The 15,312-nt window shown below is 42.4% G+C and overlaps 1 protein-coding gene across 1 annotated transcript in view; it reads left to right on the top strand.

Moving 5' to 3' along the window:
• The window catches only part of CALB2 (calbindin 2), an 865,351-nt gene that overhangs the window by 687,567 nt on the left and 162,472 nt on the right, over positions 1–15,312 (top strand). The window contains exon 7 of the mRNA XM_044081296.1: positions 11,714–11,769. Coding sequence (XP_043937231.1) covers positions 11,714–11,769 — 56 coding nt within the window. The remainder of the gene's footprint in view (positions 1–11,713; positions 11,770–15,312) is intronic.

Below are 15,312 nucleotides of genomic sequence, written 5' to 3'. Positions count from 1 at the left end.
TACATATCTATTCTGATAGACCTACTACTGTCAAAATACATGTGGATATCCATACGTATATGTGCATATGTATCTCTATCTGTATATGTGCAGACATAGATAGCTCTGTATATGTATATATCTGGGTATTTATTTGTATAGCTATGTACATATACATATCCATCTTTGTATGTTGATATGTATAACTGTATGTCTATATAGATATCTGGATAAGTATATGTACATATATCATCACCATGTGTCCTGAACATGGAGTGTAGCCCTACCTCAGCCCCTGTAGACCCAAATTCGTAGTGCAAGGGGATGTCAGGTATGTATACCAGGTATACTTGTAGAGTATTGCTACTGTCATAGGGATTGTCTTCACAGACATGGTGTGTGTGGGAGGTCACATCTGCTTATAACATGTGCACCATTGGCTACTGACAGACATCCTAAGGACATCATAGTACAGTACCACTGCTAGCATGTAATGCTCCTGTGGACTACAGCAGAGATAATGGCCAATTTATGTGTACAGTGTGACACACTCTGGGCAGTGGTATACACATACCCCCTTAGTGCAATACATGTGGACCAATCCTGATAATGTGGATGTTAACAGCCATGTAGATGGGTATAACATGTAACTACTGGTATACATTTGCCCACATAGGTTATGCATTCACATGTACCTGTCTGCTCTGCCACATAATAACTGCTGGTAAGGGGGTGCCATGGCCACATACCACCTACTAGATATTGACATATAGCTGTATAGCATCCCACTACTCTGTTTGACATACATGACTGTTATGGTGGTCCGACAGCAGTACATCTGGCAAGTAACTGGACATTACATATCACTGGGTGAGTACACTAAGCTGCTAGGCATTTAACATAGCACTGTGCAGGCTACAGGCGGACCGGCTCAGCACTGGCCTACATTTCCTATGGGGGAATGCACATGTACCTGCACATAGATAGCAGGCTCTACAGGCATGCCACAGCACAGAGTATACACCTGTGTGTACATGCATCACCACAACCAATATGAGCACAGCCATAACTACATATGGCATGCTAGTGTACTATTACAGTATATGGACTATCTGTTCAACACCAACCTCATATGTGCCACACACACACACTCATCCTACATATACTGGGCCACTACACAGTGTGATTCGCTGCCTGTCTGTGGTATGGGACATGTGCGTGTATGGCCCTACAAACATGTAAGCCAATAGGGCAACATACAGTGGAGAGCATGTAACATCAGATAGAACAGGACCAAGAACAATGACATCTACCACAGTCTCTACACAGGCCAAGGTACATATTAACATTACACACACTGCTGACAATCACCATAAGTACACAGACCTCAGTAGTGTACACACAACCACAGAATGTCCAGGTTATGTCATCAAATATAACTAGTACTATACATTACATGTGTAGCAGTCTGATATCTCACTGGCGTGTTATCAGATATGATGTCAGTAATTATGGTGTACAGTACATATGCACCCCTTACTGCATGACAAATGTACAAAGGTTGTCAGGGTTGTGGCTGGAGGCACATACACAGGGCCAGTATTGACATGTTGCTGTGATAACCTCATACATTTACTGCTGTAACAGGGTTTGTTGCACCATATGTCCTATGAGGGATATGAAGTCAGTAACTCCCACGGCTGTCACCATCTACAGACTGCAATCCTCACACTACCTTCTGCAATTCACAAATAGGTGCTCTGTGGGTAACACCTGAAACAAAAGGCACTGCACACTGGCCAGTCTGCAGATGGCCCCACAGATGGGTGTTCCCTCATAAACATAGCACTGACATGGCAGGAATGTAAAAATGTAGGACAGCCTTAACCACACACACACACCCTGTTAAACCAACATTACTCCAAATGCAGTATAGCAGCACTTACAGTCTGTAGTCATGTCAGGCACATCCCCATCCTGTGTGTTGGCTTGTTTCCACAGTGCATGTTGTTAGAGGTAAACCCCAATCCATCTGAGATGCTGTTTGCCAAACAACAGATCATGTTCCTGCTCACAGTGAATGAAAGGCCCAACACCAACATGATGTTCCTAGATATTGATGTGTGTTTCCATGCAATTGGCTATGGGAATGTTACCACAGCTGTTTCACATGCAATCAGCTAGAGGAGGGCTGCAATTCGTGCAGATACCATCAGCTGATCCTGAGCATCACTTAAAATACATATGCTGCTGCCTAAGCAAAGCAGGTGTAAGTCTCCGCATCCACCAGAGAGGGAGTAAGAGAGGCAGACAGAGACACAGAAAAGCCAGGGAGGTATGGGACAGTAAAACTTACACATATTTGTGTCACACACCTACCAGTACAGGGTATCAAACCCCGATGACTATGTAGTGCTATCACATGTTCACGCAGTTATTGGATACACCACATAGGTTATATGTTGGAGAGCCCTCAGAACATATATGTGATAGTGAGTGACATCTGCAACAGGGATATGGTAGCTATGTGGTAGGTGTAGTATACATGCCTGCCTGCATGAACAAGTGTCAGAGTCAACACAGCCACACTCTCACAGGGATGCACACACATTGCCACACTTGGCAGGGCCAGGAATACAATTCATCACTAGTGGGATTGCCACAACATGGTACTGTGCAGGTATCACATGCACCACAGGGGTCATAAGGAGGTTATATGTGCAAAGGGTATGTAGAGGTGTCTGACATCAGACAGCATGCTTCAGTATGCCAATGGGGGTTGTAGTAAGTGTGAATGTGGTCATACACATCATACACCACACACACAGACACAGGTGCCAGTACTGAAATGCATGTGTGCACTGCTTCACGAGTGTGTTGTGGTTGATGGTGCCAGATGGCTATACAAAGCTAGGTGATGGATATACCTTGGCATCAGGCCACATGACAATGGTCTGCATTGTGGCTCAGGGGTGTAGTGTCTGGAGTTGCCCACACAGGTGGGTATTGTATTCACCATCCAGTCACCTGGGTGACTATTGCGTGTGGCCAATGCTGTGCACTGATTGCCATGTATGTGTTCCTTCATCCATGATATAGACAGTGTCTGGGATGTGCACACCTCCCTCATGCATGTACAGTGACATGTGGAACTGTACCTGGGGTGTCTGGCCCATGTTGTGTACACAGATAGTTATCATCAGATGTGCCAGTCCTGGCCTCATATGGCAGGAACTGTTCATGGACAGCAGGTTGGCCCTGCACCTACACTGATAGTATGATACTGGTATTCCCTGGTGTCAGTGGCATCTGTCCAAATAGGGCTTGTGTTTCAGGCATGTTATGTCCTTTGTGGGTCACATTTGATGGCACCACAGGTGTTGCAGGTGTCCAGTGGTGAACATGGGGGAGGTGCACTGTTGGCATGTACATGCCTATTGGACTGATGGACAGAGTGCCATGCCCTATGTAGCCCACTGCAATTACACCATGATTACTATCAGTGGGCAATATGCAGGATACTACCAACAAAGCGGCTGTTCGGCTGTTGCCTAGGCAAGTGTGTGTGTGTGCAAGAGACATGGGTTGAGAGTGTACCCTGGGTAATACAAGGGTTGTTAACTTTGTTCATCTGCCATTGATGTCACATTTAGGGGTATGGATTTGCACCCCACCCTCTTGGCTATTTCACATCTGTTATCCCTGTACAGTGGACATTGTGATATATATATGTGGCCCACCATATAAGAAGTTTGCAAAACCCATTCCACATTGAGTCCAGTTGTTACATACTCACCACCACACAGGGTACAAAAGACACACACACCGGTCATGTCTGGGATTAGAGCTCCTACCTAACTAGTATATTACACTATAGCAGTTTGCCGTTATAGGACGTGCCACAGAGATTACTGGAGTTCTTCTTCCCCAAAGGTGTATTTCACAGTGAATGACATCAACAGGGATGCCAAAGTAGGGCATTTGAATTGTAGTGAGTGTGACTAGCCTAAAATGCATTGCTCCCTACACAAACATAGAAAAACACACAAAATATCCACAACTGTCATGTGTGGGGATAGAACCCCTACCAGAGGTCTATATCACACTACAGCATGATGCTGTTATAGGATGCGCCATGAGGATTACTGGAGTTCTGTGTCCCCAAAGCTGTATTTCACAGTGAATGACACCAGCAGGGATGCCAAAGCAGGGCATTTGAATTGTAGTGAGTGTGACTAGCCTAAAATGCATTGTTGCCTACACAAAAATAGAAACACACACCAAACATCCAAAACTTCCATGTGTGGGGATAGAACCCCTACCAGAGGTTTATATCACACTACAGCATGATGCTGTTATAGGACACACCACAGGGATTATTGGAGTGCCCATTCCCCAAAGGTGTATTTCACAGGGAATAAAATCAGCAGGATTGCCAAAGTAGGACATTTGAATTGTAGTGAGTGTGACTAGCCTAAAATGCATTGCTCCCTACACAAACATAGAAACATGCACACAATTGCCAAGTCTGGGAGTAGAACTCCTACCTAACGATTCTATCACACTACAGCAGTACACAGTTATAGGACATGCTACTGAGATTACTAGGCTGAAACCTTCCCATAGGTGTATTTCTTGGTGGATGACATCAGCAGCCTTGCCAAAGTAGAGCATTCAAATTTTAGGGAGTGTGACTACCCTAAAACTCATTGCTCTCTACACACACACACACACACACACACACACACACACACACACACACACACACACACACACACACACACACACACACACACACACACACTTGCCAAGTCTAGGATTAGAACTCCTACTGCATTAATTTCTCACACTACAGCAGTACGCAGTCATAGGACATGCTACAGAGATTACTGGGCTACAACCTTCCCAGAGGTATATTTCTAGGTGGATGACATCATCAACCTTGCCAAAGTAGAGCATTTTAATTGTAGGGAGTGTGACTACCCTAAAAAGCATTGCTGTCTACACAGACAGACACATACAAACACACACTTGCCAAGTCTGGGATTAGAACTCCTACCTGACTAATTTATCACACTACAGCAGTACACAGTTATAGGACACACTACAGAGATTACTGGACTACATCCTTCCCATAGGTGTATTTCTAGGTGGATGACATCAGCTGCCTTGCCAAAGTAGAGCATTTGAATTGTAGGGAGTGTGACTACCCTAAAAAGATTTGCTCTCTACACAGACAGAGTCAGAGACACACACACACACACTTGCCAAGTCTGGGATTAGAACTCCCACCTGACTAATTTATCACACTACAGCAGTACACAGTTATAGGACATGCTACAGAGATTACTGGGATACAACCTTCCCAGAGGTGTATTTCTAGGTGGATGACATCAGCAGCCTTGTCAAAGTAGAGCATTTGAATTGCAGGGAGTGTGACTACCCTAAAAAGCATTGCTGTCTACACAGACAGACAGACACACAAACACACTTGGCAAGTTTGGGATTATAACTCCTACCTGACTAATTTATCACACTACAGCAGTACGCAGTTATAGGATGTGCTATGGAGATTAGTGGGCTACAACCTTCCCAGAGATGTATTTCTAGGTGGATGACATCAGCAGCCTTGCCAAAGTAGAGTATTTGAATTGCAGGGAGTGTTACTACCCTAAAAAGCATTGCTCTCTACACAGACAGAGAGACACACAAACAAACACACAGTTGCCATGTCTGGGATTGGAACTCCTACCTAACTAGTTTATCACACTCCAGCAGTATGCAGTTATAGGATACGCCATGAAGATTACTGGGCTGCAATTTTCCCAAAGGTGTATTTCACAGTGGATGACCTCAGCAGGCTTGTCATAGTAGGGCTATGGGGAGGGCATAACCCATTCATCTAGAGGTTGACACACCACATCCGGGCACACACAGGGTCATATTTCACAGGTACGTGTATACAGCTGCTAGATTATTACTTCCTTGTACAGTCATGTTGCACAGTTAGCACGTTTTCCACATAGTCTGTAATGCTGACAGATACTGGTGGCTAGTATCTACAGTGAGTAGCATCTGAACCTCATGTGGTTGTGGCCCTTTGGCTGTGTGCTGGGTGGGACAAGCCTGGATGGCTCCTTGCCACAGTCACCCTCTTCTACACATCTATGTTTGTCTACCTTTGGCTTATTATAGTGTGTTGTTCTTAGATATATGTCCGTATTCCTATCCACTGTGTGTGCAAAGCATGTGTGGTGCATACTGAGGAGTGTCTGCCCTAACATCTGTGACTGCCAGATATGTCTGGTCCACTGGTGTTGGCAGACATGGTCTTCATGTGTTTAAGTGTGTGAGCATGCCCAGTATGACCTTTCAGTATGTTGCTGACTGACATTGCCTTCATTTCTCTAAGTGTGTGAGCATGCCCAGTATGCCCATCTGTATTGAATGTGTGGATCGAGTCCAGGTAGTTTGTACTGCAGTGCCGGCCATTGTGTTGTACACCTACAGGTAGTGGGTCTATATTATGTTATCGAATACCGGTAATATCAAACACCATAAGACTGACACATAAAGCCTGAACTGCGGTAACGGTGAACATACAAAACCGTGAAACATGAAATGTCGAAGTCTGATGGTTGGCCTGTCTGCGGTATAGCTCCGTAAGGTAAGTGTGTGATAGTTATGGACCTTAGGGTTAGGGTGCGGGTTAAGGTAAGTGCATAGATAATAATGTATGTAAGGTTTAGTGTAGGGTTAGAAGTAGGCTTTTGTTAACTGTATGTGTGTGGATTATTTGTTTTGTTTGGGTATATGTCTGCAGGATAAGTGTGCGATAGTTATGGGCCTTAGGGTTAGGGTGCAGATTAAGGTAAGTGCATAGATAGTAACGTATGTAAGGTTTAGTGTAGTGTTAGAGGTAGGGTTTGGTTTGTGTATGTATGTGTTTTATTTATTATGTTTGGGTATGTAGCATGTAGCGTGTGGTGGTGTTGGCCGACTAAGATGATTCGAGATTTGAAAATTCACAGTTTAGAGAGTTTGATGTATTAGCGGTTTGGGCTTTGTGTCGGTGTTGTGCTGCTCAATGTTATCGGGATTCAATAATGTAATATAGACCCACAGGTAGCATACTGTTTTTGCAGGGTATCCATCGATCATTTGGCATTGACTGTTACTACATTTCTACATAGGATGGGGGGGCACACCTGATTATTTCTACATATTTACACAGGATTGGGGGTGCACACCTGACTGTTACTACATTTCTACATAGGATGGGGTGGGGTACACCTGACTATTTCTACATTTCTACACATGATTGGGGGGGCACACCTGACTGTTACTACATTTCTACGTAGGATGGAGGGGGCACACCTGACACTTGTACACATTTGCCATGACTGTACTGGTATTTCAGGTACTCCATTTCATTCTGTATTCTTACCTATCATGCTGACTAGAGGCATACCAGTGTACTACAGATCTTAGCTTTGATTAACCTACATATTAGTTTCTGACTTCTTACCCTTCAGAACTAATGTCCCACTGCCTGACCTGCTGTAGTCTGTCTGTGTAGGCCTGGGGGGGGTACCCATAGACATTATTCAGAGGCTATAGCACGGCCTTTGTTTGTGTTTGTTTACACCCCCTGACTGGCATGTGTGAGTCACTTACCTTGTGGGTGTCCCAGTATTGAGGGTGGTGCTGCAGGACTACCTATGTCAGATGCACATAGTACACTCTACACATGATTGAGCACAGGTAGTGTAATGTTTGGCATCCTTTTTACTGTATGTGAGAGTCAGAGAGAGGTGTTATTCCCTGGGTCCCTCCTGTGTCACTGTATGTGCTATGTGTTGCCTCTTTGCCAAGGCCATGGCATACTGGGCATGCCTCCTTCTGCCTACTGGGGCAGGCTCAGGTTGTTCCTCCTCTGAATCACTTTGTGCCTATGCAGGCCTTGGCAATGGTGGGGGCTGTGTGCCCCTGCCCCATGCTGTTCCTGCTGCAGCTGTTTCTGCAGGATCATATTGTGTAGCATGGCACATACAAGGACAATTTGGATACATGTACCTGGTGAGTACTGCAAGGCTCCACTGGATGTGTCCAGACACCGGAAATGTGACATGAGCATCCCAAACACATGCTGTACTATAATTCTGGTCTGTGCGTGTGCCTCATTATGGAGTTCTTGTTCGGGTGTGTGTGCATTCCTGATGGGTGTCATCAGCCATGGCTCCAGTGCTTATCCAGCATCCCTCACTAGGTGACCATGAGGGATGTCCCCATTGGCAAATCTGTGATACAGCTGTGTCAGATGCCAGATGTGGGAATCGTGATAGCTTCCAGGCAGCCAGAACACACATTCATTATTATGCCCTGGGCATCGCACATGACCTGGCAGTTGATGGAGGGGAAGCCCTTGTGGTTAATGTAGACCCTACCCCACTCACTGGGTGGTGCTTTGATGCATATGTGCTTGCAGTCTATAGCACCCACTACTTCAGGGTATTCTGCTATTCGGTGGAACAGTTGCATATTGCTGGCCAAAGCCTCATGAGTGTTGGGAAAATATACGTGCTCACAGACATGTGCTGACATGGCATCCAGGAACTGGTGGAGTACCCTGGATGCTGACACCTGTGAGATCCCCATCATATCTCCAGTTGGCCTTTGGAAGGAACCTGTAGCTAGTATTCTTAGGCCTACACATACCTTGGTATCCACTGGGATGGGTTCCCCTCTGTTAGTTCTGTGTGTGAGGCATGGCTAGCACAGCTCAACAATGTGCTGGAGGAGGTCCATGTCCACCCTATAGTGCTCCACTATCTCCAGCTCATGTAGCCCCTGGTAGATTACCCTGGGTCTGTACACTCTTCTCCATCTCCTCACTGTGGGTTGGTCGACAGCATTCACATCCTCACCACCCTCAGCCTCTTCCATAAGTTGTATGATAGCTATTGCAGTCCCTATCATTTTGCTATTGTGAGTGCTAAAAGTTCCCTGCTTGTTTACACCGGCAGTATAGAGTGTGGGAAAAACCAGAGGGGAAGGTCTTTGCATAGTTTATAGTAGTGTTCTGGGCTGGGCTGGTCTGCTGCCTGTGTAATTGGCTGATTCTGATACATTTCACCTGCCAGCTATGCTGGTTCTCCTTGATTACCTTCCTACTGCTGTTTTCCCTTCCCATTGCCTTCCTGTTTAAGCCTGGAGGCACACAGCACAGAGTGCTCAAATGTACACAGTGCTGCTATTTCCTGGTTTAACTTTTTTTTCTTCCTTTAAAACCTGGTGCGTGGCACGCACACCTGCTTAGGCAATGGAAAGAGTGCTAGGCAGATTCAGACACAGCCCCTAGCTTAGCTGTGCTAAGCTAGGAGCAAACCCTAGCCACAGGGCTCCAATCCGCTTACAGTATGCCTGACACACCCCCCCATGATGTCGGCTAACTCCTAGGCTTGCACCAAGCTATTCCTACTTTTACACTGTTGGGACCTGACTAGCATGCTGGGGAAAACTGGGATTCACTGTCATTCACTTCATTTGCATAGGATTGCCTGCTAATGCATAGTTACATGTCTCACATTGAGCCTCACCCCCTTAGCAACCACTACTCACTGGCCATGTTGTCTTCTGCCTGCCATTGACTTGCATGGCAGAATAGTGATTTTAGTTAGAATGCTTAATTTAGGTTTATTTTGTTATTTCCCCCCGATCCCGTTTGCGCACCGCCGCCCTATATTTAAACAGCCGAGATCGGCTAAAAAAAAATAAAAGTTGATTTTTTAATTTTTTTGGCTGTTTCCAATGCCAATGGCCTTATACTTGGCCATTGGCATGCTTCCTAACTGATATGCAGCCTTTATTTGGAGCTGTCACAGCTCCATTTTAGATTTTGCAGAAATGTACTTGATTACTAACCGAGTACATTTCTGCAGATTGTACCAGTCCTGCACGGCCGGTTGCAAGCTTCCTGGATCAGAAACTCACCTCATTTGCATGGATTTCTCATGCAAATGTTTTGATTTGCATACAGGGGCTTAGTCCGTGCAGGACTAGTGCAGGGGCGCTCGTGCATGCCCTTGCAGGCTGTTCCTGGATCGCACGGCAGACATATTGCCTGCTATAGCTCCTGCACTGATCTTGCATGCAGTGCAAGGCATAGAGAATCCGGGGGTATAACTCTCAAATGTCCCAAATTTTGCCACATATTTTTGGCCTCTTCTTCATAAAATATTTGGTTTTCTGACAAATCATTAATGAATAAAACAGTTAAATAAAGAGAAATTTGAGTTTCAGACTTCATATCCTTAAGAAAATAAATGCTAATACAAAACTTGTTATTCTGTCAACTGTCTTAAGTGTGAAGAGTATCATTTAAAATCTGTCTCTGATTTTGGGCCTTTATCCCTCACTATTTTTGACTTCATCCAGAATTCCTATGTCCTTGACAACAGCAGATAAAACAGGATGGCTCCCAATATGAATTTAAAGACTAGGAAAAGATTCATATGGATGATGCAGATATAACACTTTTGGCTATGGTACAGTCTGGGAGCAATTTTAAGACAGTAGTCTTGGTACTTTTGAAGTTTGCTTGTATGTAAGTAACTGCTACTTCCTGATAACCAAGTAAAAAATACTCTTAAGTAGCAAGTCCACTTTGTTGCAAAACTAAGAGCCAAAGGAATATAAGTTGTAAGTAGCTGGATTGAGCACAGATATGCTGTATTGATGTGCATTTTTCAAAAAGGAGGTCTATTTGCAAAATAAAAAAAGTTTAAATGAAGTGCCAAGCAATATTTTCATGGAGGATGAAGTGAGGCATTGGCATGAGGTTTTCCTATGTAAATGTAATTCAATGCAACATCCACAGAGAGGCTATTCTACAGGTTCATTAAACTTTCATTAAATTAAACTTGAATCACTTGCCAGAAAATAGGTGGTGGTTTAACTGGTGATTCTGGTGCAGACGTGTTAGCCTTGATGCATGGTTGGTAGTCTAGGTTTGACATAATGTTGGAGGTTCCCGATAGTAAGATGGACAGATTGCCCACCTCAGTGAACGGAAAAAGGTGGGTCCTTCTTGGGTTCAGTAGCTAATGGAGCTGATGGAGGCAAGGGGGGTTGAGCTCACCTAAGTGAAATCCAAAACAATGTAAGACAGACACATACAGACATTACGGATTACCATGAGGCACACAGAAGACAAAAGCATACAAAAATCCTGGCCTCTGATGATGATGTCATTTTCATTCTAGTTTGCAGACCAGATGTAAACACAGTAGAGCAGATGCAGGGCTAAAAATATATTTTTTTAAAAATTGCTTCTTGGTTTATAGCACATTTAAATCACTGTTGTTGAAATTTGAAGTGTTATATGCTGAACAATAAGGCAATCATCACTGAGTGCTAAAACCAGAAGCTAGATGTTAAGTATTGCCAAAACTATGGGACATGTCATCATTCATGCTGCAGTGATTGTATTTAATGTCCTTTTTCCTTTTTAACAGTGACTTCTTGTCTATATTCAATTAAAAACTGTCCCAGAGCAGGTCTTTCACTTAGGATTCCCATACCACTTTCACTTTACATATACCCTGATATCAATATATCATCCATGAATTACAAAATTGTTTTGTCTGTGGCAAAGATGAAAAGTTAAAATTGTCATATGCACCTGTTTTTATATGTTTGTCATCATTATTATTTGCTCTTTTTCTCTTCGCAGCTGAAAATGTTCGACAGGAACGGGGATGGCAAACTGGGTTTGTCCGAGATGGCAAGGTAATAATTCATTGTTTGCATGTCTGCTTCTGTCTGCTTTAATAGCAACAGAGCAACTAAGTGAAAACTGAGAAATAAATTTAAATTTAGAAGGAAGGAAGGAAAAATGGAAAAGATAAGATGGGCAATAAAGTTTGCTGTGTTTTCTAAGACTAATCTGGATTCACCTCCATCCTCAATGTTCGATGCCAGTGTTGAGTTACTGGTGTAAGGTAATAGTGCTAGAGTAACCCCCCCATAAGAGCTGTTTCACAGTGTGCGACCACAGGTTCCATGCATTGCGGTATATTCAAAGGAGGAGGAGGATGATATAATAGGTAACTGCCTAGAGCTAATGTGGGTGGACTGCTAAAGATTCTACTTATATTCATATAGGTCTATGCCATCTTGTTGAAATATGGTGTACTTAAAGTCATAATCCTGAAATATCAAAATTCTCAGATGTTAAAATAGTGACATCAAAATATCTACTTCTACAAGTGTAGAGTACATAAATCATGTTAGCATTCATTTCCAAGTTTCACTAAAAGAGGAGTGAAATTGTTTGTTGGTAGCCTGTGTACAGATACACTGTATATATGTAGTATATATAACTATTCAGAGGTATTTTGGTTTCAACATTGTAATGTTTCAACATATTGACATTTCAGGATTCTGTAATCAGTATTATGGCTTTCAGTGCACTGCTGTTCGATACATTGTCATATACTCTGTGCGCGCACACACAGACACACACACACACACACACACACACACACACACACACACACACACACACACACACACACACACAATCCACTAGTGCAAAAGTATAAACAACTAATTTTAAAATTTAAGAAACTTTTGCTATTTTGGAAGGAACATAGACACTAGGCTATTCTAAGTGTTTTGTTCAGTCTTTTATTCATTTAAATTACATTTTAAGCCCTTTTGTTTATTGTAAAGTTTTCAGTTGAACTTCATCAGAAAATGACATAAAATTAACCTAGGCCATATTATTTATCTGGTGTGGTGAGTGGGGATGGGTTAAGGAGTTACATAATCCATTTAAGGGCACTGGAAATGCAAAGGTTTTCATTTAGTCTTGGGGGTGTGTCTGTCTGCTCGCAATTGTATCTGCCATTTTAACTCTTGAACAGTGAGTTGTCTGTGTTCCAAAGGGGGTCTGTAATCCCTAGGAGATCTGTGACTTTTTCAATTACTGCAAATTGAAATCCGGAGAACTGGGAGCAGGTCCTACTATGCCTGGCTAGTGCATTGTAAGATTCTCACTTCCTGATGGCTCTCACATGTTCTTTTATCCAGATCCTAAGTAGTCTTGTGTTTTATCCAATGTAGTATGCTTCACATTGAGAGCATTTTTCAATGTAAACCACACTGGGGGGTCTTACAGTTTAAATGGTCTTTTATGTGAATAACCCACTGTGTGGGGGTGAGACATACCTTGGGGGTTTGAATGACAAAGTCACACCAGTGGCATTTCCTGCCTTCCCTTAAATCTCACTCCCCCTCAAAAATATTATCCTGCATTGTTCCCACAATTTCCACTTTTCTATATAATTTGCTCATACTCTATTCTAAAGATCCCACTTCCAGTTATTTTATCTCTCTTATAATACTAAATACTTCAAATACAGTTGGTTTAAACTTTCATTTCTATTTTCTAGTAATTGCTTTTTTGGCAGCCACCAGAATTAAACTTAGCAAGGCCTTATTCTATCTAGACAATTCAGATCTTGTATCCCAGCTTAAAAAATATATTTCCTTCGTTAAACCCATTTAATTATCCAATATTTCTGACAAAGTACTCTGTCAGGAACTTTTAACATCTGCCAACTCATAACACTCCTAAAGCATATGATCTCCATTACCTCTTTCATTCCCATCACACCTCCAACATTTCCCATGTATCTGAAGAAAAATTCTTTAGAGTATGCTTGGAGTATTAAAATATCTATGCAAATACTTCAAAGCAAAAGTCCTAAATCTTCTAGATTTTGTTACACACTTGGGAGCCAAACATATGTCCTCCTATTGTCTTTTCTAACCTTCTCTGATTGATTCCTAAATTTGCCATGTAATATTTTATATGCCCTACTAGTTATCCCTTTTTAACAGTGACTTCTTTTCTAGATTCAGTTAAAAACTGTCCCAGAGCAGGTCTTTCACTTAGAATTCCCATACCACTTTCTCTTACATATACCCTGATATCAGTCCATGAAAAGGAATGCAGTCTCTAGCCTGCAGTCCAAATGTCTTTTCGGCCTCTTCCCATATTACCTTTCCCTCTCTAATTATTTGCTCCCAATACATTGGTTCCTTTGCAATGTTTTCCTCCATTAAATTCCAGTCCCATCTCACCTGTTCTCTGGACCTGTAATTGCAGTCATTCCTATAGGCAAAATCTCCTTTCTCCATTCTGTTGTTGGCTTTGTTTTTAGAATACGTTGTGCTGCTTATAAAAATAATGTTATGTATGGCTGTTATTCTCCTTAAGGATCTGCATCCAAAATCTTGCTCTCTCCTTTTTCCTGAATTTCTCTCCTGTTTCATCATCATCATTCCTTTCCACTTTGATTTATAGATTTCTGCTTGTGTTATGTATAAGAGCCTTAACTGAGTAGCTCTAAAATATCCATTCAAATCAGGTAATCCTAAATCACTTTGTTGTGTTGGAAGGATTAACCTATGCAACTTGACCCTTGCCCTCTTCTCCTCTTAGGTAAAAGACTTTCGGCTTTTCCTGGTTAGGGAATTCCTTTAACTCTTTATTAATTAGCACCCACAACTTCTCCACTGTGTGATAAAAATGTGCCTGATCTCTATATAAAGCTAAAGGGACTAAAAACATTTCTCTGCTTGTATCTTACTATCCATACCCATGATCAAGAGGTTCCAGATTCTCAGTTTTTACATTATCTTTTGTTTGGTCTCTTCCCACTTATCCTTAGCTGCCATAACAAAATGTTTTGTAATCCTTACTCCTAAATTCTTCATTTTATTGTGTCCCCATAAGTTTTGCATTGTTGGACCAATTCATCTGTGGGTACATAGTTTACAGCTTTATACTTTATTTTATCTTCATTAATTTTATATCCTGAAAAGAATCTCAAAATGTTTCACAACACTGAAATGTCCTTTTCTGGTTTTATCAGGTACAAAATAGTATTGTCTGCAAATAAAGTCTTGATAAACATACCAATTATATCCTTGAATTTCTGAGTCCCTTATTTTCTTTGCCGATTGCTCTAAATATAAAGGAAACAAAGGGGAAAGAGGACACCCCTGCTTGGTTCCTCTGCTCAAATACAACTTGTCAGAGAAGAACCCTCCCACTTTAATGTTTGCATCTGACCCCTCATATATCCTCCTAATTAATCTTATTAGTGTAGCAGGGAATGCAAATGCTTCCATTGTCCTACTCATAAAATGCCAACTTACTCTATATAATGCTTTCTCTGCATCAAGACCCACCAACAACAGTGGTATTTTCTTGCATTCTGCTTCTGTCTGGATCATCATTTTTCTATTAATGATGTCAAA

The sequence above is a fragment of the Protopterus annectens genome, chromosome 8.part0 (genome assembly GCF_019279795.1).
Source record: "Protopterus annectens isolate FY-2018-M chromosome 8.part0, PAN1.0, whole genome shotgun sequence".
NCBI lineage: Eukaryota > Metazoa > Chordata > Ceratodontiformes > Protopteridae > Protopterus > Protopterus annectens.
This window is presented reverse-complemented; position numbering and strand designations above follow the sequence as displayed.